Here is a 26,186-nt window from a genome sequence, read left to right as displayed (position 1 = left end):
ATAACTGGCTTTTTCTTCTCACTTGTAAACTTAGGCCGGGGTGACTAGTATTTTTTTCTTTCCATACATTCGTGACTTAATGTTGGCTCTCATCCTAAGCTTTGGAGCTTTCTTTTTTACATATCAGTATTCCAAAGGTTGCTTTTGGATATGTGAATGAGAGCCTAGCTAAACTAAACTGTATTTAAATGAGCTACCCAGTCCTCAATGGATCTTTGGGGTCTTTCTATTCATAACTAGACTACAGCAACAAAAGAAAAAAAATTCTAAAAAGTGGGACTCACACAGCTTCAGCTTCTCAAGTGCTGAAATATAAGTCTGAGTCACCATGTTTGCCTCTTTCCCATTATCTTAACACTTACAAGTCAGTGTTTCTCACATCATAATACCTCTGAAGACTAACACCAATGAGTGCTGTATTATTCATCTAGAAAAAGACCAGCCTTAGGTTACCACATTCTGAAGTGGTCTGAGAAGGACATTACTTGTCCACAAGGCCTGTCTCTATATGGTTGATTACATCTCTGGGACCCCTTCCCGTTCAGCCTTGCCTGTGGCCCTACACAGAAGTGGGTCCTGAAGAAAGAGTGGCGTACCAATATGATACTTCCCCAAAGTTCAGACAGTAGACAGGGAGCTGTGATGGCTCACACCTGTAATCCCAGCCCTTAGGAGGCTGAGGAGGGGTGATTGCCACAAACTTGAGGACAGCCTAGGCTGTGTAGTTCCAAGCCAGCCTGGGCTGAGAGCCATACCCTGTCTCAATAAAAGCCAAATAAATAGGAGAAGATAAATTGCATTTGTTTCTTTTCACTGACTTGCAATTTTTTTTATTTCATTCATATTTTTTTTCCTAAATAAAAAGCTTAGAGTGGAAGAGACAGGGAAACACAAATGAAATAAAAGAATGAGTGACCACCCAGGAAAAACCACTGGTTAAAATGAAACAAAGAAGTAAATGTTTGGAAGCAGCATTAGGCAGTCTCTGGGGCCAGGCAAAAGGAAGAGTGGCCCTAAGAAAGGAAGAATCGGTGGTCGTTCCAAGTGGTGTTGGCAAGCAGGGTTCGGGTAGGAGCCTCCTGTGTAGTGGAGGCATGTGACCTACTCTACACCCTGCCCTAACTCTCACTCCCATCACAGCCAGAACATCTTGCTATCCTTTGGAGTCTCCTGAGCGTCAGTAGGAAGCCTCTAGACTTTTAGGTGTAATTTCCTGTCTCGTCACTGCTGTCCCATCCTCACCATCTGGGGTGTAGTCTCTGCGTTGGATTTTGTTTGCGAGAGCTAAGCCAATTCAGCCAGCAAGATCCTTGGGACTTCAGGGCCTAGAGAAACTCAACCTGAATTGTGCTTGCTTCCAGCCGAAACAAAAGTTAGCAGTGCCCTCTGTCTTTAAAAAGGAATTCTCTGTAGGCAGAGATGACCTTAGGGAGGTCAGTGAGAGCAGGATCCCATCCCCCCACCTTTCTGTTAGGGAACGTGGATGGGGTGTAAGGAGCCGTCCAGGGAACAAGTCCTGTAGTGAACAGGAGCCCGTGGAACCAAGGTCTGTCCCTGGCGACTTTGTCTTCAGGACTGAAGAGCGGGGAGGTACTTGTGGTGAAGGAGAGCCTGGGCTGATTCCATTGTGCTAGTTCCCCTCTGACCCTCAGCGAGGGCCCCAAGTGAAGCAGCTGCCTTGGTCTTCAAAGAGGATCAAATGTGCCCGCTGGAGCGTGTGGTGTACTCACGAAAAAGAATGAAAGGAAGATGCCGAGTTTAGAGCTTCTACAGCACGTGATAACTACATGTCTGCCTCGTGCTTCTGTTTCATGGCTGCGAATACAAGAGTTCATGATGCTGATTCAGAAACACACAAAATACCGCTCTACTGTGTGTCCAACTGTGGTTGGGTCAGGGTTTTGCTTGGCACACTGCCATGGCTGTTTTTAGGTCTCATTAAAGATTGTGGCATTTCTAAAGTACAAGCCTCACTCACACTTTCCTTTTTCATATCTCAGGTTTCTTCTTGGGTTTAATTTTCATCAATTTCCGGGGGAAAAAAGAGAGAGAGAGAGATCTCTGTTTCCTAGTGACACTCTTCCATTTCAAGTTGTTTTCTGATGTGGAGACATTCGATAGCACAGCCATAGATGGCTTGCATATGGCTTCCCTGGGCAATGCTTGATCTGCATTCCTGGCCCCAGCCTCACTAATGGGAATGTCTAAACTTAGGAATGTCACAGATAGGTGTCTAGAAAGTGTTGTGCAGGAAAAAGATATTAAAATATTGAATGGTTAGGATTGCGTTGGCTACAAGGAAGAGACCCTAGCTATAAATTTTAAACGAAGTGATTTATTTTGAGTACGTTATAAGGAGCTTATGGCAGATGTGGGTCACTACTGACTCTGTGGTTCAGTGACTGATAAAATTTGACTACAGAACACTCCTCTTCAAGGCAGGAAGAATGTGGGAGGAGGGGGCAGCAGTGCCTCCGCCCTCAGAAGAGGGCGGGAGCATCCCTAGAAATTCCTTCATTAGCTCAGAGCTGCTGCTAGACCAAGTGCCCCACCCCAGTTGCAAGGAATTCTGGGAAAACAAGCACAGGATTTCCAGATTGATTCATTGTGATTCAAGTCCCATGAGCCTCCAAAGAAAATGAAGACTTTGCTTAAGGTAAGGAAGAAGTCTAGAGTAGACCCTGCATAAGCACCGCATGGAATCTCAGTGACAAGTCTTCTCCTATTGTTAGTCTGTTTTAAAATACGAGACTTTGCTAGGACCAGGCTTCCTGCTTTTATGACTGGCCTTTTTTTTTTTTTTTTCAAAGGAGGCACCCAGAGCCCTAGAGACGGGGAGTGCCTTTGTAAGTCTGACTGACACTTAACTATGCTGTGTAGTTGGTAGCCTGCAGCATTGTCCTCGCTGACCTGTATGTTCATTTTTCCAGATGAACCTCTTCAGCCTTCCACATCCCATAATGAGAGCGTGCCTAGTTACTGCAAAAATGATGAAGGGGATATATTCCTGGCAGCTGAGTCCTGGAAGCCTGACGTTTGCACCAGCTGTGTGTGCATGGATAGCGTAATTAGCTGTTACTCTGAGTCTTGCCCTTCCGTGTCCTGTGAAAGACCTGTTTTGAGGAAAGGCCAGTGTTGTCCCTACTGCCTAGGTAAGATCAAGGATAAAAGAAAAAAAAACACTTTCATCTCTCCCAGTGACCACTAAATTGACATTGACGGCCATTTGCGTAGATGAGTTAGTATTTTTAAAATTGGTTTTTCTGGTTGGTATGCCACACAGACCCAATGTAAGAACATCAGTCAGGGGGAAGATGTGCTCCCAAGATGGAATGCATGAAGAATAAATAGATGCTGTCTCAGAATATAATGACATTATAGCACCATTATGTTCCATTGGGACCCTTTGCAACTTCGGTGTTTTCAATATCATAGCTCTCTCTACCTAATTATTTTCAATATTTACCCCCGCAAGTTATTCCTCATATTAGAGAATGTTTATTATATAAAACTTGCCTCTCCCTTGAGACCAACTCAACATGAAATATTCATTAAATCCCCATTTGTTTGTCTTTTTCTGTCTTATGGGGCAATCAGTTGATCCTGCTTAAGCCACATGGCTGTCCGTGTGATGGCCTAAGCACAGAGTGAGGCCTGAGTAACTGATAGAACCATTTCTTCTCTGTGGCCTGTGGGGCCACATCTTGTAGGCACAGGACATATGAATATTAGCCCCTAATGTCCATACTGAACTGATCCTGTGGCTGCCGCGAGCCAGATGCTGCCCTGGAGACCAGAAGGAGAGGCTGAGACAGCTGGCAGCTCTAATCAAGGACAACCCTCACTCCCAAGGCCCTCACTGTCTTTATTGCTTTTGTAACCTACAGTCAAATGAGCGACAAGACACATCTCAGTCCCACAGTGAACCCATAATCAGGGTAGCAAATGAAAACACATGTCAGTTGTTATTAATTACAGGCATTGTGCATTTATTGCCGGTGGGGTTTTGTTTTTGTGCTTTCTAGATACAAGTCATTGCAAGTACTTGGAGGAATACCTGGGGGAAAAAAAAAACATTTCAAGCCACAGAATGCTGTTCTTGGAAATTTTACAGAGCTAGATACACCCAGTGGTTACACTAACTGTGTGTGTGTGTTTGCGCGCATGCATGTTTGGCATATATACAAAAAAATATAAAATAGTATGTTTTGAAAGCTTTGAGTGAATGTCTTATAATTTATTCTTTGAACTAGAATGCTCTTTAGAGAAAACTGGATAACTGTGATATAATAACAACTTCAGATCAGAAATGTCTACGGAAACTAGGATGGATGGTGATGTCCCAGTGGGAAAAGAGACTTGTAAGCATTGTTCCTAAGTGGAACTAAAAATATAACGAGACATACACCCAAATCACTTTTCAAAGAGCTGACCAGAATCTGTACAAGAAATGGCACTGCCTTTGTTGACAATCTAAAGCCAAGATGTAACTAGGATACTGTCCAGTCTTCACAGGGGAGTACAGACAGTAATGTTCTGTTTACATGTCAGAACTCTAATGACAAAAGGAAGAATTAATGAACCACCCAGGATTACATGGCTAATCCTTGGGAAATTACAGCCCAGGAGGCCTAAGAATTCCATGTTAGTTTCAAAGGAAAAAAAGAAGAAAAAAAAAATCTAAGAACAAACTTATCTTGGGTTGAAATTCTCAGATGGTTTTGTTCGACTGAAGGTTCCCGTTGTGTTTTGTCAGTAAAACTGTTTACTTTAGTTGTAAATTAGTTTTCATGTGATAATGGTAAATCACTTCTCTTCCTCACAAAAAACAATTACCCAATATTGTGGAAAGAGCCCTTCCTACCTTAGTATTTTCTGCCTCAATTTCTTCTGTTTTTATCTTTTCCTTCATACTCCAAATTCCTGAATCATTTAGACTAGGTATTCTTCTTTAATGTAGACAAGAAAGACTCATTTGGCCAAAATTTGCGATTTGGGCTTTAAGTTAGATTATAAGCTCTTTCATTAAATCATGGTCCCTCTAAGTGCATCTTCTATTCCAGTACCTTCTAAACGACCCTCCCCATCTACCCACTGATGTGCATGCACTTGCATTCTATAAGCCTAGACTCATTTAAAGGGAACAGGAGAGATTTTCCAGCCGAAAGCTGCACCTCGTGCTATATTTATGAATCTTCTTGTTCCGTACCTGTGGTTGTATACTTGAATTCCTAATTAAGCCACCTTTGTGTCTGTCATGCCTGTTTTGCAAATACTCTTGTTAAAGTAGTCCTAGCTTTATGTCGCTGTGCTGTTCAAGCATTGAAAGTTAAGTTCATGAAGTAATGTAGAGATTTCCTATCTCACTTGCCTATTTTATTTTGGGGTGTTTTCTCTTACCAACTGTTTGTCCTGACGCCCCATCAGCGTGGCCCCTCGACAGAGGCACCAAGCCTGGGTAAAGCCAGCATTCCCAAAAGTGCTTCAGAGATGTGCCTGAGATGTGGACCCATAGTCACCCAGAAAAGGAAAAATGATGAGACAAGCTATTGTATGTTGTAGAACACCCAGTTGTCTTTGCAGGGAACAATGAGCACTGTGCTCACATTGGGTCCTGTCTGGGGCATTCTCAGTTTTACCCTAGACTGTCAGTCATCATAATCACATAGATCCCACTGGAGACTGCATATGTCCCCTGGGGCTTTGGCCTTGCCTTGGCCTCAGGTCTCCTAGATAGCTGTTGCTCTAACTGCACAGCTACTGGGAAACTGACTTCTTCTCACATCAAAACTAAGAGGTGTGCTTCCTTTTTCCTTTGAATTCTCATTTTATTCTCAGTGTAAGAGTAAGGAAAAGTGGTGATACTACTAAAAAGTAGGCTTCTAATTATAAGTGTTTGTGTTCCTTTCAGCTAAATTATCATCTCACTAATGCTCGGTGATAATGGTTCTCCTTTGATGTGTGAAGGCCTCCTATTACGTGTGCTAATTTAGTAGGATGTGTAATACAGACATAATTAATAGGATTGGTGATTAATTTTGAAAAGTGAGCAGCTTTGTCTAATTGCTTATAATACCCATCATTAGGGAATTCATCCTTCTACTCAAACGAAACTAAGTAGTAATTACCCAATCATTTTAATGGTGCATCTTAATTGATTTTCTAATTTTTTGTCTTCTGCCTTCCTACACAAATACACACAAGCTTAGATTGTATTTTCATAGGCTTCCTGACTATAAAGATGGCTTTTAAAATGGAATGAGTATGAGTCAAGTAGACAACAACCTTTTGGAAATTCTGGTATGTGATGGCAGGCAGGACAGATGGTTCCTTGGAACTACTGGAGCCCTCCGTTATGACACACTTGACAATAAGCACAGGCTACTGTGGAGCACCCTCACTTTGCTATCAGCTGCATGCTCTGTGCCTCTCTGGTTCCTTTCCGGAGGAACTAGTCTTTCGGGGCTGAATGAGATCTTGGCTCCATGACTTCCCAGGGGAAAGCAAATGAGTAGCCAGTGGCCAGCATCCCACCAGCACTCAACCATATCTGTGAGGACCCATACCCTGCCCACAGCTCTGTCAAGGGGGACGTGAGTTTCCCATGGACCCTTTCTGTGTCCGTGATTCAATTTTTCCAGGTCAGCTATTCCACGAAAAGAACACTCCTTTGATTATAAAGACTATTCTTAGTCTAACAGATGGGGTCCTCTGTTAGTTCCCTGTCAGCTTTGTAAAATGAGAAAGTCAGATGGGCTGCCACTAGTCTGGTCTAGGAGAGCACAGCCACTCTGCCAGCTGAGGCAGAAGTGTTAATCAGAGTATTACCTTGAAAATGATGGTATGGCAAGGATGTATTCGTTTGTAGTTAGTTGCATGCTACTTTGCTTGACATTTTAGCTCACATACTGAGAATCACGGCTAGAAATCAATTTTAAGAGTTCTTGTCAAACGTTAGTTATTTTTGGATAAGAGCTGTTTGCTTATGAAATATACAAAATAAACACGTGTGGTTTATAACTTGCATGTGAATGAAGCTAAGATATTCTGTTTCTGTGACTTAGAGTCATTTCGGAATGTCTTTAACATAGATCTTTAAAGATCTGTGAGAATAACTTTCTGAGTGATGATTCTGTAAAGGGTAGTTTTGTCCACCAGGTCAAGCATGTAGCCGTGCTTTGCATTTGCTGAGTGTCAGTCTGTATTACTGTTGGAAGTGACACTGCCATAGGGGTCAAGCTGGCCTGGCTAGAGTCAGAACTGCTTTTTTTCTCAGTGGACTGTAGTGCTACAGTTGTGTACTAATCTTCAGTGAATAAGTAGAAGAGTGGCCCCCTAGTAAGGGCGAGGTCTGTGTTCTGTACCGCATTAGTCTGCTGTGCAACATTCCTTGTGTTTATGTGTCTGTGTTTTCAGGCTGACTGATCAAACAATGCTTTCTTAGATCACTATATGCATGTCTGTTGGGCAGAATCAAATATAATAAACCATTTGCATCAACATGGTTCAAATACAGAATCCACGGGGTTAATGTTACCTGGTTTCAAGTCATAATATTAGGACACTAGAATCCAGTATTACAGTGTATTTCCTTAACATTAAAAACATGTGCACTTTATAAGGCCTTGGAGCCAGTTAGGATCATAGCACTGAAACATACTGGCTCTGTGTCTCAGTGACAGTCCACCTCAGTTGCCTCCTGTAGAGGAGACCTGTGCTTCTTGGAGGTGGTATGTAAATGAAGTAAAGCCGTGTTTGCATGCGAAGATGTAAACAGAGTGTGACTGTACCCTGACTCAGCAGTCTAGTGCTCCTGCAGCACAGACTGAAGCCAGACAGTGTTCAGAGAGTGGCACTTACCTCCCTGTGGTGGAGTGGGGCTTCTAGCTCCACCAGGAGAGGGGCTGGCACAGCACATCTCTGAGATGACCTTCTGAAGGATGAGAGCACAGTGACGGTGCTGATGATGGGCTTTCGCTGTGACTTTTCTCCTCTTTAAAGGCTATAGCTTCTTTGACCCCTTCTTGTGGCCCAGGTAGAAGTCGCATGCTCTCTTTGTGGTATGGTCTGATCAGGACTTACCTGCAAATGTCACTGTCCTAGGCATTGTCAGAGTGAGAAGATGGAACCCATCACTTGGGTCTCATGGGAGGAGTCCATGAACTACTTGTGTGGTATTCACTGTGACCCCAGGACACCAACTGTTGATTGTGGAGGGCACACACTCCTAGAGAAGTGTCATGCATCTCTTCCATTCTTTCCTCAGCCCCAAGTCACAGCAGCCCCAAAGTGCACCCTCATTGTCAGAATTAGTGTTAAGATGTTTAAGTAAAAAAAAAAAAGAGAGAGAAATAAGATATAGTGGAAAGGCGAAAGAAACAGAATGGGCTTTTACGTATTATTTTGAGGGTGTGAGAAGGAAAACATTCTGGTTGTCATCTACTGTACTAACTTTGGAACTGGTCTAAAGTTACCACACCAAAAATAAACAGTGTTTGATTTCAGTTTGCTTCGGTCTTGCCCTGCACCCTAGGCAGCACCTCTGCCTGCGTATTCCTGGCACAGTTTTTGTTTCTCCCTTCAGCATCCTTTTCAGACACCCAATGTAAGCAAATTCACATGTTTGCAGGTAACTCAAGAGAGGCCTCTGTTATAGCATTTGTCTGAGCCTCTGCCCAAGGATGGCCGCATATTAAATCCTTCTGCACAGAGGAGGGCTGAGGGCTAGAGGCTGCCACTGGAGTCTCGTAGCACCATCTGCCTTTCCTGCTTACTTCTGTACATAAGGCCAACCCTGACTGTCTACCTGCCCGTGATAAGGGGTGAGTAGAGACCTCTTCCCAGGGGGACACATTTGTTTCCCCTGGACAGGATCTCTAACAGCATGAAACATCTCTTGTAGGTGCAGACTGGAACATTCTGCCAGGGAGTTTTTTTCTAACAAGATGCAATACTCCATCATCCTAGAGAAAGTTGCATTTCTTTTCCTTCTTTTTTGGAGCCACTTTGATCTCGCATTGTTTCTGCTTGCCATTAGAACGCATTGATTTATTTCCAAAATTATTTCGGTGTATAATCTCCATGTGTACACACACACATACACACACACACACATAACCTACTGTGAAATAAGACTTCAAGTTAAAAATGAACTACTTCCTTGAACTTGATCCTTGAAGTTCCCATCCAACGACAGTAGATACTCAATACCAAGAATTACATTCTCTAAATTACGTCCTCTTTGCATGCAGTGGGCATCAACCAAAAGTCATTGCATACCAGTTGGTCAGATTTCTGTTCATGGAACTCAGGTACATTTATAATTCTTCTATTGATTTGAAACAACCATTTTATTAGAGTATGTTGAAGAAACTGAAAGTCTCTTTTGATCTTTAGAATAGAGTTAGACTTTACCTCCCTAGAAATAAATGAGCTAAAAATAAAATTGGGTTTTGAAGAAAGGGCTTAGATGGCCATTGGCTCATACATCAATAAAGATAATGTATAGAGGTAGCAGCCATACTATGTGACACTGTTTATTTCTTATTTATGAAAATGATTAAGACTGGAGATTTTTCCCAAGCATTTTCCCTCATTAAACTTATTCAGGCAAGTCCATTTAAGCTCCCACTTGGAACTCTTAGAGTCTACATGCCCCTTGAGCCAGAATGCTCAGGGTCTGTGCCTATACACCTGCAAACTTCTAGTGACCTATTGGTTTTTTTTACTTAGACTCCTGTTTCTTGCAGTTTCTGTTTAAGTATATTCTTTATGTTACAAAATAAAAGATCATCCTGTTTCCTAAATAGGATGCTCACATTTCATGTGTTCTCCAAGCATGACACTCTTGTATAGCATTTGCCCATCTGAAGTTGATTTAAAAAAAAAAAAATGACAACACAGGCCAGGGATTTGGTGTCTTATCAGAAAGTAAAACCATAGATAACTGTGTCTTCCTCCTTTCTGCATTAGAAAGAGGGAGTGATGCATTGTGTGAAATGTACACAGGTATTGTAGTAAGTACTTTCCCTGTGTCCATGCTTAATCGTTAGTAATCCTTGGCTGCTTTCCTACTCCCTCTGCTGAGCCTCTCGCTACCTGTACTGTATAAGCTACCTTTTTTATCCCTGCCTAAGTGGTCTCAGGAAGTGTTATTTACCTGAAATCACACTAGGGAGATAGCTAGGCAGGTGAAATGCCTGCTGTGCAAGCATGAACAGCTGAGCTTGGATCCCCAGTACCCAGGTGAAAAGCCAGGCATGGCAGCATATATCTGTAACCCTAGCTACAAAGGAGGAGGGGACACAGGCATTTCCTCACGCTTGCTAGCCAGCCATTCTGCTCGGTCATGAGTTCTGGGTTCAGGAAGAGAAACTTTATCAAAATACAAGTGAAGGACACACATGCACAGAGCACACAGGCATGTGCACATACAGACATGCGCTCAACTTACATAGACACACTTAAAGTTTCAAACTTAGTACCCACGCTGAAGTGGGATAGTATGAGCCAGTCCTTTGGCACATCCACTAACTGTAAGCCCCTGTGGCTCTGGAAGCATATCCTAGAGAGAATGTGCCCTGTTCCCTACCGAAGCTAAGCATTAAGAACAGTACTATGACTGCATTTCAGTACCAGGATCCCAGAGTAAATTACTTTTCCAGACTCTGTATTGTGACAGGAGATTTGAAAGGACCGATGCAATTTCTTAAGCTGCCTAACTTCCTCCCAGGAAGTGACTCCCACACCATGACCACCAGAACAGAATTAGAACCCATCCGAGAAGGTTATCTCTGAGGCAGAAACCGAAACCCCAAATGTAATGCAGGTTACAGTAGGCTTGGGGTTCTGTATCCTTCCTAGGAGGAAACAGGAAGCAATCAAGAGAAACTTCCTTTCCAGAAGCTCATATATCCAGCAGTAGGTGAGAGTCAGCCAGGCCTGTGGGTTCATGTGGGTGACTCCTGAGACTGCAGGGTGAATGTGGGTAGAGGAAGAAAGCCCTGCTAGCCAGTGTGGCCCTTAGTGAACTTTATCTCATAATTAAAACAGCTCAAGTAGTAAAAAAAAAAAAAAAAAACCAAGTCCAACCTTCACAGCTTATTAAAGCTCTCTTTTCTTGTCTTGAAAATACTGTCAAGTTTAAACAGTTGAATGCAGCCTAGAAAGAGTGAACATGCAAGGAAGGCCTTGACAGTTTCCCCCTTTTATATAACCAGAAGCCTGGACAGATAGAGGGGCAACCACACTGAGTTCTACAGCTCTGCTCCAGAAGGGCATTGCATATTCTTAATGTACAATGCCAAACAAGATACTATTGCTTGAATGTGCACACAAAGAAGAGATCATGTGTGTGTGTGTGTGAGAGAGAGAGAGAGAGAGAGAGAGAGAGAGAGAGAGAGACAGACAGACAGACAGAGGGACAGAGAAAGAGAGTACGCATTCTATGACTTAAACAAGCCCTGTCATGGAGCCATTGTGGCAAACTGACCCCATCTTTTGGCCCACCATATTGACAATGTCAGCAAAACAAACCCTCACCTGAAAGAGGCCGTTCCAGATTGAATCCAATGGTTAAGCCAGGGGCCCAGGATGAGGAAGCAAAATGCCACAGCTGCTCAAACCAAGGTATAACCACAAAATAGTGACACTGTAGTGATTGACCGTCTCACTTCAGTATTTCAAAAACTGGTCCTAGAGGCCATGGCCAGTGGAACAGCCCAAAGCTGTGTGAAGCTGGGACAGTATTGTCAGAAGGCGGTTTTAGCCTGCTGCAAAGGCTGCTTCCAAGATGACCGTGCTTCTCAGCGTGTTCACTTCCTATTGTATTGGTTTTAAGAGTAAATGTTATTATGTGTCAGTGTCGTACCTGATGTTTCCCTTCTCTCATCGTTTTCCTCTGAGAGAGAGAAAGGGAAACAGCAAGGGAGGTGAGAGTTGTGATGGAGAGAGACGTGTTAGAGGGAGACTTCCAGGAAGCCCGTGAGTCCTCACCACTGTGCCATCTCGGCTCTTCAGCCAGGCTGTGCCACCTGGTTGAGAGAGAGCTCCATTTCCTACACCACCTGAGCAATAATGACTTTGAATTATGTGGCCCTGATACCTGCGCAGAAAGTGCTCCGCCCCCACCATCCCTCAAGTGATGCCACCAAAGTTGGTAGACAGAAGGTATGCGGGGATTGTAGATCCAAACCCACTGGTTCCTGTCCCACCCCGCCTTCCTGCCCTCTTAGACACGTGACTTTACCTCCATGGGCCTCAGTGTCCTGCGGGGCTGAAACAATAACCCTAGGCACTCTGCTGTGGAGATCAAATGGAATTGACCCATGTGCAATATTTATCTTGGTTCCTGGCACATAGCAGTCACCCAGTAAGTGGAAGTTATAAATAATACGAGGTATTCAATAATAGAAGCACATGATGTCATTGCCAGTGCCAGCAAAGCAGCTGGGTGATTGGTGCAGCGGTAAGAATCCAACAGCTTATGCACCCAGTAGCCACGTAGAAACTGAGTCCTAGGTCTGCATTCCTCCTCAGGCTGGGTGCTCAAAGTGGCTTTTCCACGCAGCCTCACTAAGCAGTTTCTATAGGAAAGCTGCAGTGACTTTGTTAACTCACTACAAAGACCTCCAAACTGCATAGACTTGCCCCTGTCTTCCCATCCTGCGGGTTTCTTATGCCCGCAGTCCATCCAGCTACCAACATCTGCTCTTTACCGTCAGACCAAAGTCACTAGCCCCTCGAGAGAAACTGGGTAAAAAGCAAAAATATTTCTATGAGGACTCAATAACCAAAATCTGTCTTACTATTTTTCTGAGCCAGATGGCACCCTGCCGTGTGGTAAAGCTACTTGGGACTGTCTCAAGAGCAAGAGTCACATCTGTTTACTTCACATGAAAATTCATTATTAGTACAGTACAGCTTGGTTTTGTACCCTGTTTGGAGAAACAAAATTAGTTGCTATGAAGTGTTTTGATACTTTGGTTCAAATGGACTTTGCTGACGTCTCTGACACGGGGCTCACTGTGAATCGGTGGCTTCGTGTCTCTGCACACCTGGCAGTATGCCAACTCTGAGCTGCTAAGTCAGACACTAGTTTAGCCTTTGTTGGGCTCTTCAGTGTGTTGGGTGGCCTCAGAGTCTCTGCAGAAGGCCGGTGCGCAGCGGAGCCAACGTGAGAAGGGCTTTGCCGCCAGCTGGCGACTGCTGTGCTCCGAGCATCTTCACACCCGGTTGTTCAAATCCTGTCTCAAATCTGAATTAAGTTGTTTGCCGATGAACCGAAGCCGAAAGGGAAATGCTCCTGAGCTCCTCGGTGATGAGCTTGAGTGGAACCATGATCAACTGGTGATAAATGATAAGCCAGGCATCCAGGTCTGGTTGGAGTCAGCCCACTCGTGCGGGGAAATAGTTGGGGGGGGGCTGCACACCCCCGACTCTTTATCTGAGAGACTGTGCACCCGAGTCTCTCTGTGGGTTACCAGCATGATGGCTTCCACGGAGTTGGTGGTCAATTTGCTACTTTGAATTTTCAGTCCTCGTGGAATTGAATTTGGGTAACAAAGTGAGACTTTTCAATTCCACCTACCATGTGTTCCAGTGTCCTTGACCTCAGAGCATCCAGGGTACCTGTTCTTTCTCTTCTATCGTTTCATAACTGTCCTTGTAGACTCAAGGTGGTCTTGTACAGCTGCTGAATGAGTATTGCCATAGGCACCGTGTCAACGTTGTCATTCAACATCTGGTCACTGTCACTGCCCATGCTTTTCTTAGTCTGTGGAAATTGGTCCTGAGTGGGTGAGTCCAATTCAGAAAGCACCATGCTTCAGTATGAGCCGCCTCCGTTTTCATTTGTGTGTGTGTGTATGTGTGTCTGTGTGTGTGTGTCTGTGTGTGTGTGTTGCTAGCTGTATGAGAAAGGGAGAGTGTTGAGATTTCTGTTTTGTATATTTTCGATGTATTAACCAATAGTAATGAATTTCACTATTCAAAAGGAAAGGAAAAAAGAAAACCTCACCCTTAAGTGTGGCAATCACTGTTAACTTTCCTTCTTTCTAGGCAGTTGTAATTATGCTAACCTGGTTGCATTCACAACAGGTAATGCATTTCACAGCAGTCCTACGTAGTACTAGCATGACTTTGTCATGAGTCCTTTTCTGTTGTTAGGAAACACTTCCTGTTGTTAGGCATGAATCACCCTGTTTGTTTGTTTGCATTAATATTGTGATGCATGTCTTCATAAGCAACTTCTTTAGGGTGGTGCTTCTCGCCCTTTGTAATGCTGTGTGACCCTTTAATACAGTTCTTCGTGTGTGGTGACCCCAAGCCTGAAATTATTTTCATTGCTACTTCATGAGTGTTATTTTGCTACTGTTGTAAATTGTAATGTAACTATTTGATAGGCAGGATATCTGATAGGTTACCCCAGTGGGAGTCTAGCCCACAGGTTGAGAACCATTGCTTTAGCTGTTCCCCACCCCCCATGGACTACAGATTACAGGCAGTAGAGATACTAGATCAAAAAGTAGAGTAAACATTTAAACAACATATGAAGGGTGTTTCACATTGGTTTTGCCCATTACTCTATTACCATCTTTCTTACTAGAGCTTCCAGTAACTGGCTGAAGTCTCACCTTTTACCTTCATGATATCTAAGCTCTTTCTAGCTTAAATACTGGAAGAAGTCTCACTTTCCCAGCAGAGCTGGTTCTCCTGCCCTCCACACTGCCCACTTGTGTTTCCTTCCTATCAGCACTGGTAACTGTCAGGCTTTGGTGAGGAACCCCCCACGGCAGCCTCCACCATACTCTGGGCAGGCTTCCTGGTCAGAGTCCTGCCCACCTCAGCACCAGTGATGAGTGGTTGTTACAAATGAGGATGCCCTTGTGATGCCAAATGCATAATTACCATCTTTAACATCCTAACCTCATTTTGGAAGCAAATATTACATTGTAAACATTAGTAGCATTGATTTATTAAATATCTTAACACATAATGAGTTTCTGTGCTCAGACTCTAAGAAAACAGAGCTCAGTGCTTGACCTTGAGTCAAAGCCCTTTGCAGTCTTCAGCGCTTTTGTCATGGTGCCTTCCTCCACAGGAGCACTGGTAGAGGCGCCACCAACATAAAATAGGGTGACAGCCAAGATAGGGCAAGTGGTTGAGCCTTGTCTTTCCCAGCTCCTCACACAGAACTACAGTGGCTGCAGTTTTGTTCCACGATTGGAACAGTTTCATGGGTTATGTAAAACATAGGCAGTGCCATTGTTTTGTAAAGGATCACTTCCTTCCTTACAAGGTCACTGCATAATAGACTCTAGACTCAGTGTCCAGAACTATCCTTCATCCAATGATGATGAGGTCAGAATTCTTCCTGAATTGAAGACACTGTGTGGCCCTGCCCAGTCCTTTTCCCATGTATGTTTCCGATATCTTAATTGAAGTCACCCCCCCCCTTTAAGAATTCCATATTAGCAAACACTTGTGCTCCAGTTTGGTTTGAAAGCCTTCAAATGAGTTGTTAATTTAATAGATGACTCACCAAAACCCTTTGTGTGGGATATAGACTGATAATAGCCAAATAACATTTTAGCATGAATATCTCATTACTACCAAAATGTCCCCTGCTGAGCTTTAGGCAGCAGTAATGAAACAGAAGAAAAAAATGTTGACTCAGGGGTTATACCTTTTAACACATGATATAGGTTTTATTCCTCTGCTTAGATGGCCTGTGTTCTGTCCTTTGTGTCTGTCCAATGAATGTCATAACCCCCAACACTGAGCCTTGCGCACCCCAACTTTCCTAAAGAGTTTTGCCTTCTGCAGTGCCCATTGGTGCAGTCTTTAGGATCCAGGCACAAGTGTATCCCAGATTTGCAGGTGTCATCCAGCCACTCACTGGCCTGGTGCCAGCACTGCTTCATGGATCAGCCCATCTCTGCCTTACTGCTGATTGGGCTTGCTCGCTATCTCGGAGCCCTGGTCCTAAGCCCAGGCGGGAAAAGACTAGGGAATCACTGTTAAATGTGACCACTGTGAATAAGTTGAAAACAGAACTGGGCATGGTAGTGCATGCCTTTAATCTCAGCGCTCTGGGAGGTGGAGGCAGGCGGATCTCTCTGAGTTCAAGGCCAGTCTGGTCTACAAAGTGACCTTAGGACAGCCAAGGCTACAAAGAGAAAAACCAAAAAAAAAAAAAAAAAAAAGAAAGAAAGAAGAAAAGGGAACTTAACAAAGGGAAAGGTTGGCATAGGAGGATGTCTGGAGATGATGTAAACTTTAAACAAAATATTTGTAAACATATTCTGTTCTCAAGTACCATAGTTTGCTGGTCTTGGGAGGAGAATGGGTTAATTGAAGTCAAGTTCTGTTGGAGGTGGAAGTGTCGTTGTTGATGAGAAGTCATGCAGTATCCCCAAAAGGTGAAGGGAACAATTCTCTAGACTTCTGCAGCTCATACCGTGCCGTCATTCTCATCCCTTGCCATTTTCCAGCATGAGTGGTTTATAAGGCACACTAATGGTGGGAATGAGGACTTGTAAAGTCTGGCTCTGCGAGTGTGCCCCACTAGGCCCCTCATTTCTTTCTGCATCACCCTGCGGGTAACACCCCACTGAGACTTGTCCAGTGAGCAGCATTCCCCGGTGGCTGTTACAGTTGGTAGTCTGTGTGGTCCTTGATTGGGCCTTTGTGGTGCGTGGTCAGTTGCTGGCCACAAGAAGAGAGTTCTGAAGGTCCGAGGAGAATGACCACCACCACTGTTGGGACTAGGAAAACAAACGGCCCCTCAAATTCTGGAGATCAGCATGTGCCGTGCAGTTGTTTCAAGCTGTTCCCTTAGCTTCTGGGTAGAAGACACTCCGCAGGTCTCTCAGTCAACCCTACCATGTGCTCTTTTTCACCAGAGGACACAGTTCCAAAGAAAGTGGTGTGTCACTTCAGTGGGAAGACCTATGCTGACGAGGAGCGCTGGGACATTGACAGCTGCACACACTGCTACTGCCTGCAGGGCCAGACCCTCTGCTCGACTGTCAGCTGCCCCCCACTGCCCTGCACTGAGCCCATCAAGGTGGAAGGAAGTTGCTGCCCGATGTGCCCAGGTACCCAAACCATCCTCATGCCGTTGCTGAGCAAATATGTCCCAGATCACGGGTCAGCCCGGTGGAAATGCTCCTACACAAAGACCTCGGAGTAGTTCAGATCTGTGGCGCCTGTGGGTGAAGGCTGTACCTCTTCTAATTTGTATACACTACTATTAAAGTGGGGTTCCTCCACACGAGTATAGCCGAGCCATTACAGACATCTGCTCTGTCAGAACAGCATAGTTTTAGTGCATTGTTGGACCAGCCTGGGAAAAGGCCCTAAGATCAAATACAGCAGGGAATATGACGTGAATGTATACCAGAATAAAAATGGAAGGTTTTCATTTAGAGAAGATAGATCTGGATCATTCTTTTAGTTCAGCAGCTCAAGTCCTTACCCCACCATGACGGAAGTCTTTTTCTCAACCCCTCAGCGGAACCCTTCTCCTCCCACGTATGACGTAACGACTGAGCACACCCTCCACCACATCTCCTCCTGTCCTTCTCCCTCATATCAACTGCCTTACTCATCTTCTCAGTTTCAGACCTGAGACCCCACAGCTGCCCTGGTCTCCACCCCCAGTCTTCTTGTTTTCTATCCCTGTGTCTCCTGCCAAAACAGCTCCTTTTATCCCCTGCCCTAATCCCAGAACTGCTGGGCCTCAGCCTTCAGCGGGACGGCCTCTGGGCAGTGTTCCCAATCTGATCCCATGCACACCGGAGACTCCCCAGGCAGTCTGGACCACACATAGGCTCCCTCTCGCATCCAAGTGAGGCCCTGAGTGAGACGAGAACCTTTCCATCGTCACCTGGATGCTGCTGTTTCCTTGCAGCATCATGTTAATGAATCTTGCTGTGTTCGGGACTGTCATCTGGGATCCTTGTCAATTTAGAAGTACAGCTGTACTGTAATACGTTAAAATGGGGCAGCCAGACAGTGCTTAATTGAACTTCGTTGGTCTTTTTGTTGGGCCTTAACACAGATAACCCTATCTGAGCATTTCTGAAAATGTGCAGCAACCTTTAAAAGAAACAACTGTAGTAAGCGAACAAGTCCTTCTTGGTACTCATCTTGCTGGGCGAGTAGTGACACTTGATGCTGCTCTTTGGACCTTCCTAGATTAAACTCTGCATTTGGCTTCAGGGTCACTGACTCCTTTGGCTTCTTCCCTGTCCCTAGAGTTTCTCCTCTGTTTGCTTTCCTGGTCCCTCCTCAACTAACCACCCACAGAAACTGGGGTAAAACCAAAAGTTTACTGTGACCATCACAGCCAGGATGATTTCAGTATTTCAGAGAGCAGAATGGGCATTGGTGGCAATGGCTGTACACCTCTTGGTACTGGCCCTGAGGGCTAAGATCCTCAGCAGAGCAGTGTGGCCCTGGAATACTTCATGGAGAAAGGGGTTGAGCAAGATTTTTACAGTTGAATGGTCTTTCTTAGTGGGAATGAAGAATTCTTCTAACCAAAGACCTCAAAATAGGCAAGGTCAAGCCATTGCCCCTAGAACAATGAGTTCTAGAAGCAGGTGGAAAAGATACATGGCGATGAAGTTGTTTAGGGCTTGTTTTATGGAGAGTGTAAATTTGACCTTGGAGGGAGTGGAGAGGTTTGGTTTTGAGCAGATGTATCACATGAAGGACAAAGGTCATATCTTGGGGAGAATGATGGGGTGGATATACACGAAGAACCAAAGCAAGGAGAGGCAGGCAGTATAGCTGTGACACACACGAACCTATAAGGCCAACATTTGACATAAGAAAAGCCTGGGAGAGTAGAAAGTCTCTGTTCCACTGTGAGAAATGCTTCCACTGCCCAAAGCTAGCTTCTGGTGTGAGCCATGTAAATGGGGAAAGTGAGTCGTTCACATCCTAGAACAAATGACATTGAATTGAAGGTTTTATTTGGGTTAAATGTATTAACATCAACAATAGGCCACTTCATCTCTCAGATAACGTGCTTCCTTTTAGAAATGTATGTTCCAGAGCCAACCAATGTACCCATCGAGAAGAAAAATCACCGGGGAGAGATTGACCTGGAGGTCCCCTTGTGGCCCACCCCAAGTGAAAATGACATCATCCATCTCCCAAGAGGTAAACACTGACGGCACTTGAGATCCATCCTGTCTTCTTTGCAATCTGCTTTGTTTATTTTGTTGTACTTTCTAATGGCTCATGAAAGTTCACTAACTACTCTGAGGAAGACCACGGTCAAATATGTTAAACATAAGTTGGACACGTCAGCAGATCACTGGATAAGTGCCTCCTTCCTGGTCCTGCAGGCTCTGATGCTTGGCGATGAGGGGAAAGAACATATTCCTAGTCAGAAGAGCCTGCAAAAATGCACGTGAATGAACATAGCAGAGGAATAATGTTTCCCACAGCCCCGTGGGGTCCTGTAGTTAGCAGGCAGCAACCCTCTTCCGGGTTTCCTCCTCATGAGGGTTTAAAGTTTATTACACAGCCGATTTCTGCAGATTTATTTCATTCCTTTCTTCTACTTTTCAGTTGTGGATAATCAGCTGAGTTTGTTTCTTGTTAGCTGCTAGCAAAGCCTGGCTGAATTCCTGTCACTACTTCTCTTAAGAAGGAGAGGAGTCTGAATTTGTGCTATGCCCTGGCTCAGTACTGCCTCCTGTTGACTCCCAAGCATGCTTCAAAACCATGGTGCACTTTTTATATTTCTTTTGGAAGAAGCGATGCGTGTTGCATGAGAGATTAATGATCTTGATACTTTAGACATTATAAACATTATCTTTGGATCAAGGCAGATGACCAGAGAGCCAAACTCCTGTACCCGGGGTTCCGGCACCTTGTGTGATTGCTCTGACTGGATGCACAGTTGGCATTGTATGCTCACTCAGTCAGCATATATGCCCTTGTTAGAGAGTCGGGGCTCCAGTCACGAGAGCAGCCGCACCAACTGTGGTCTGCTGGGGACCTGTGCATTCCATAGCATCTGCCAAAAGTCCTAGAGCAAGAAAATCCATGCCTCTCCTCGGTTACTCAGCTTGTTTAGATCTGAAAGGTTGGAGTCAGTGTTGATGATTTTTGTTTCTGGTGTTGTCTTTGAGTTCAGGGAAGCTCGAAGTGAACTTTCATGGTGTGCTTTTTAGCATCCCAACCGAACGGAAAGACTAAAGTTTGTAAAGAGCTGTGAGTTCTTCAAAAGGATTTTCCTTAATTGACTTTCCAGTATTCACATATAACACACACGCCTGAAACCACTCCTGGTATCATTTGGAATATTTGGGAAGACAGTTCCTCTTTTATTCCTTTTGTATTTAAAACTGAATCCATCAGTAAAATGATACTTCTGTTGTAGGTGTTTTCCTTCTTGCTGATCTTGCTTTTTTCTCCTCCCACCGTACTGGCTGGCCCGAGCAGAAATGTTCTCTCTCAGTCCTTCCCTCCCCTCCCAAGTGCACAGAAGCACAGCAGACATAGCCCTGATACCACAGAGCTGTGCTTTGTAAGCTGAGCTCCCAGGACAGTCAGCATGTCCTATCTCTCACTCGCTGGCCCTTGATACACGCAGACAGGCTGACTAGAACGGTTGGTTTAGAGGAAAATAACATTAAAGCTTCAGAAAGTGGGGCCTTTTCTGTATCTCTGCAGCAGGCTTGTGGTTTGCTTCGGCGTTTGAAGCACTGGGGGCAAACCAAGGACTTTGAGCACTGTAGGCAAGCACTGGTGTTGAGTCCCACCTCCAGCCTCGCAACCTTCGTTTTTGTAGTATTTTTAAAAATTTATTATTTTGTGTTTGTGTACGGTATAGGCATGAGGAGGTCAGAGGAAAACATTTATGGGGATTCTGGGGCCCGAAGTTGGGTTATCAGGCTTGTCAGCACTCTGCCAGCTGAGCCGTCCCACAGAAAGTCATTCTTGAAAACTGTCGTTCCCCCGGTGCTTGTAGCATCGTTCATTAAGGCAAGAAATCAGGTATTCTTCAACAGACTCATTTGAAGTAAGCATTTTTTGCTTAGAACTCAGCAAAGTAGAACATCAGCTCAATTATCATGTTTGATCTAATTAAACCTAGCTTCTACCTGTAGAACATACCTTGTTCCGGCCTCTTTGTCAGTGAATAGGAAACAAAATATATTAGCCCTACTAAAATACATTAGCATATATATGCTAATAGTATATAGTCAGTGTAATATGTAATATATATTCAGTGTAAGCAAGATATTTTAATATTAGTAACAAATGTGTTTAAGTTAGTCTAATTTTAATCACCTTTTAAAATTTATCAAGTGCTTTATATTTTCCTAATTAGCTGCATGAAAGATCTCCTTGCCCGGTCAGTAACATTCCTACCCTCTTTTTTTTTTTTTTTTTTTTTAATTTTTGTTGCCAGTTTTCTCTTAATCCTATTTACCCTCTAAGTACTTTACTCTCTAAGAGCTCTCTTTGGCTCAACATTAGACTTTAATCATGTTTTAGCCCAAAGTACCAGGAAGTAATAAAACCAAGCTGCTGACCTGTATTTGCAGGGTAATTAAAATAATCCTCTGAAATTCTGGTTGAAGTCCTAAGTGCTCGCTTCTTCTCTCCTAGATCTGGGTCACCTCCAAGTGGACTACAGAGATAATAACAGGCTGCACCCGACTGAAGACTCATCACTGGACTCCATTGTCTCGGTTGTGGTCCCCATAATAATATGCCTCTCCATCATAATAGCATTCCTGCTCATCAACCAGAAGAAACAGTGGGTACCACTGCTGTGCTGGTACCGGACACCAACTAAGGTACCATTTGAGAGTACTAAATGATGAATGATGATGACAAAGAGAGATGCTTCCTGCTTCCCTACATTTTCTTAATATGTTTTATACCAGGCAACGTCATCTTTTATTTTGCTAGACTTACCATCAAGTGCTTATCAAGCTGTAGCGAGCAGGCATATAATACTTGCCCAGGGCTGGATTGAACACGGGGTAAATTACCTGTCATCTACTAGTTAATGAGTCCTGACTTCTCATGGACACAACTTCTTGCATTTACTTTTAACGTGCTTAAATGAGCTGGCATATGCTTGAGTGAGTCCTAAATTATCATTTATATTTGAAGCCAGAACATGATCATCTGGTGTTTCTCGGTCACTTTTAGTCCTTGAATGGGAATAGAAAAGAAATCAGGAAAAAAAGGAGATGACAGAAGAGGGCAAGAAGAGCTTGGAAGATACTGAGGGTGCAAAGTCCTATCACAAGTGTACAGAGAGGGGTACAGGACAGGGTAAAGCAAAGCAAGGTCCAAAGGCAGACTTTTCAACGAAGGACAAAAAATTAAGGTTTTTTTTCTTTAACCAAAGGACCTCTTATTCTACCCTGTTTTAAAAGGAAGAAAAATGTATATTAAGGAAGTAAACAATTCCTTCCAACTCTTAATTCTGCCGTTTTCTAAATCAGAAAAGCTGAATATTTTTATCCAATTTTCCCCAACCTGGGCCTAGTGCATATAAATTGTGTGTGTGTGTGTGTGTGTGTGTGTGTGTGAGAGAGAGAGAGAGAGAGAGAGAGAGAGAGAGAGAGAAATACACATGGGCACAGCTTTAATGCTCAGACATGTGGCCTGGTCATAACATGGTACTGAGCAAGGATGGGCGGAGTTGCCGCTAAGGCTAGACAAACACTGGTACACAGGCCTGAGACAGAATGCATACAGAAGCTGGGCCAACCTGTGAGGCCATCATCGTGCTGCGTGAGTGACGGGAACCCACTGTTTTGCTTTAAAATCTGCCTGCCTGTTAGCTTCTGCCAGTTGTCAACCCTCTTAAATGCAAGCCTGCAGCCAAGGATTTGAAAATGGTCACTGTGCCGTTTCACCAATCTAAGTATAGGTACAGCCACAGAAAGACATCATGCCCCTGGGCACCGTGTTCACCGTCAAATGACCAAACTATTGTCTCACTTGAGTTTCTGTTCATTTGGCATGTAGTAGTAAGCTAATTCCTTGTGTGTTTCTCCCCCTCTCACTGCACAGCCTTCTTCCTTGAATAATCAGCTGGTATCTGTGGACTGCAAGAAAGGCACTCGCGTCCAGGTGGACGGTTCCCAGAGAATGCTAAGAATTGCTGAACCAGATGCACGATTCAGTGGCTTCTACAGCATGCAGAAACAGAACCATCTACAGGCAGACAATTTCTACCAGACGGTGTGAACACAGGCTGCAGCATGGATGAGGTTTTGAAAGACAGGAAAACAACAAAAATCTGCTCTTTAAAGTAAACTAGAATTTGTGCACTTGCTTAGTGGGTTGTATCAGACTGTGACTTGGTGTCTGGCACTAAGGTCTTGACTGGGACGGGCTCTGTCTACAGCATTGTGCAGAACAAGCATTCCCACCTGGCCTCAAGATCACTGACCACATGTTTTCATAGAACCAAAGTTTTCAAACTTGCTAAAGTATATTTGCTTGTAAGATAGCTGTAGAGACATTTGGGGGTGGGAACAGAGAGTTTGGTGGGGGAAATGGGTTGGGAGGGTAGAGTTGGGAAGTAAAAAAAAAAAAACAAACAAACACAAAAATGGTCAGCTTGGCTCGGGGAGAAAGCCAGTTAAAAAAAATAAAAGCAATTCATGGCCCAGAGAAAAAAAAATTTTCCTGTTGCTCTGAAGACTGTGTTGGTTGCTGCAAAGCTCGGGCCTGAATGAGCAGGAACACAAAAGGCCTTGCAATCCAGCTGCCATACCACCAGACAAGCGCATCAGAACTCTTGATAGCCATCCCAGGTCTAAAGCCACAAGTTTCTCTTCTATACAGTCACAGCTGCAGTAGGCAGTGAGGAAGCCAGGGAGACGCATAGCAACGTTTCTCGAAAGCAGGTTATTGAGGATGTGTACAGTTACTCTTTTACTGCTTCTGTTTTCTTCCGTGCCAATCAGCCAGTTCCTAGTAGAGACAGCAGATGGGTAGGAACAAGGTCACGTCTTGACCTGAGCACTGGAGCGTTTCTTACCAAGGGGCAGGAAGGAGGGCAAGGGTGAAGGACACCAGGCATTTCCAGGGGCTATACATCAATGTTTGTTGTTGTTTTCTTCTGTTATATCGTTGGTTGTTCATAGTTTTGTTGAAGCTCTAGCTTAAGAAACTTTAAAAAAAAAAAAAAAAGACTGTTTGGGATTTTTCTTTCCTTATTATATACTGATTCTACAAAATAGAAACTACTTCATTTTAATTGTATTATTCAAGCACCTTTGTTGAAGCTCAAAAAAAAAGATGCCTCTTTAAACTTTAGCAATTATAGGAATATTTATGTAACTATCTTATGCTTCAAAAACAAGAGTATTTGTGTGCATGTGTATATAATATATATACATATATATTTATACACATACAATTTATGTTTTCCTGTTGAATGTATTTTTATGAGATTTTAACCAGAACAAAGGCAGATAAACAGGCATTCCATAGCAATGCTTCTGATCACTTAGGGATTTTTGAATAACACAGTCTCATTTACCTACAGTTTAATTGGAAAGGAAAGTGTGTATGTGTGATGTGTGTGTGTGTGTGTGTGTGTGGTGTGTGTGTACATACTTTGAGCAACCAGCATTTCACCTGCTATGGAAAGGATATTCCTTTATTAAAATTTTTCTTCTTCATTTGAATTTGCTTTCACTTGGTTTCCAATTCACTCACTGGCCAGAGACACTGATGGCAGTTTTCTATCTGCATCACTAATCAGCTCCTGGATTTTTTTTTTTTTTTCAAACAACTGTTTGAAACAACTACTGGAATATTGTCCACAATAAGCTGGAAGTTTGTTGTAGTTTGCCTCAGATGTAACTGACTGTATACTATAGTGTTAACTTTTCAAACAGCTCTTAGCACTTTTATACTAATGACCCAGTTGTGCATTGACTTTCCTTTTAAAAATGCTTGTTGTGAAAGACACGGATACCCAGTATGCTTAATGTGAAAAGAAAATATGTTCTGTTTTGTAAAGGAACTTTCAAGTATTGTTGTAAATACTTGGACAGAGGTTGCTGAACTTAAAAAAATTAATTTATTATTATAATGACCTAATTTATTAATCTGAAGATTAACCATTTTTTGTCTTAGAATATCAAAAAGAAAAAGGTGTTCTAGCTGTTTGCATCAAAGGAAAAAGATTTATTATCAAGGGGCAATATTTTTATCTATTTCCAAAATAAATTTGTTAATGCTATGTTACTAAAATAGACTTACATCAGCCTGATTAGTATAAAATTTTGTTGACAATTTATCCATTCCTGGCATAAGAAAAAAGTACTTTATCAAAAAATTGTAAATGCTTGCTTTTTTGTTTTTTCAATCATGGCCATATGAAAATACTAACAGGATATAGGACAAGGTGTAAATTTTTTTTATTATTATTTTAAAGATATGATTTATCCTGAGTGCTGTATCTATTACTCTTTTACTTTGGTTCCTGTTGTGCTCTTGTAAAAGAAAAACAAATATAATTTCCTGAAGAATAAACCGGGCATATAGCACTTGGAGTGCACCAGAGTTCTGTAGTTTTGTTTTGTTTTCATAAAGCAGATCTGTGAAGGGACAGCTTACAGCTGGGCTCTTGGCAGCAAATAAACACTAAATCAAAGCCGTGCACTTCAGAAGGACTTCTGATCTGGGTTGAGCACACAGTGGTGGCTAGGTCAGCAGCGTCCAGCAGCATTGACCAGCCTGGGTTACCCTCAGCAGGTGGCCCTTCCCCATGGACTCCTGCGGAAGGGTTGGCCTTAGACTGCGCTGCACAGGAGTGCTGCTCTTGGGAGGCCAGGAAGCCTGCCTGCCTGCCTGCCGTCAATCACAAGTGAGAGTGGTGCTCAACATTCGAAACAGAATGAACACACCTTTTCCAAAGTACTGCAAACACCAGACCTTCTCTGGTTTTAGAGTATCTCCATATACAGTGAGATGAGACCTAAATATGAAAAGCATTTGTGTCTCAGATATACACCTTTTAGACAGTAACTGGGTGCTTTAGGTGACACTCTGATTGAGACTGCTTCATGAGGACCGCTGTGGAACTTTGCACATGACACTTAGGCTATCAGATTGGTGCTCACAAACTTTCAGATTTTGAAACTTTGGATTTAAGGTTTGGGTGCTTGACCCGT

General features: G+C 43.5%; 1 protein-coding gene across 6 annotated transcripts in view; it reads left to right on the top strand.

Annotated features, from left to right (window-relative positions):
* Positions 1-25,575, top strand: part of Crim1 (cysteine rich transmembrane BMP regulator 1) — a 178,421-nt gene extending 152,846 nt beyond the window's left edge. For 5 of the 6 annotated variants that reach the window (XM_021655027.2, XM_021655023.2, XM_021655025.2 and 2 more), the window contains 5 exons: positions 2,931-3,152; positions 16,905-17,099; positions 19,051-19,173; positions 21,640-21,830; positions 23,065-25,575. In XM_021655027.2, the coding sequence (XP_021510702.1) occupies positions 2,931-3,152; positions 16,905-17,099; positions 19,051-19,173; positions 21,640-21,830; positions 23,065-23,241 (908 nt within the window). In that variant the 3' untranslated portion in view covers positions 23,242-25,575. The remainder of the gene's footprint in view (positions 1-2,930; positions 3,153-16,904; positions 17,100-19,050; positions 19,174-21,639; positions 21,831-23,064) is intronic. The other variant, XM_021655024.2, reaches the window with a different exon arrangement.
* The last annotated feature ends 611 nt before the right edge of the window (positions 25,576-26,186 follow it).

Source organism: Meriones unguiculatus, chromosome 1, assembly GCF_030254825.1.
Source record: "Meriones unguiculatus strain TT.TT164.6M chromosome 1, Bangor_MerUng_6.1, whole genome shotgun sequence".
Taxonomy (NCBI): domain Eukaryota; kingdom Metazoa; phylum Chordata; class Mammalia; order Rodentia; family Muridae; genus Meriones; species Meriones unguiculatus.
Note: the sequence above shows the minus strand (reverse complement) of the source record. Positions and strands in the feature narration are given on the sequence as shown.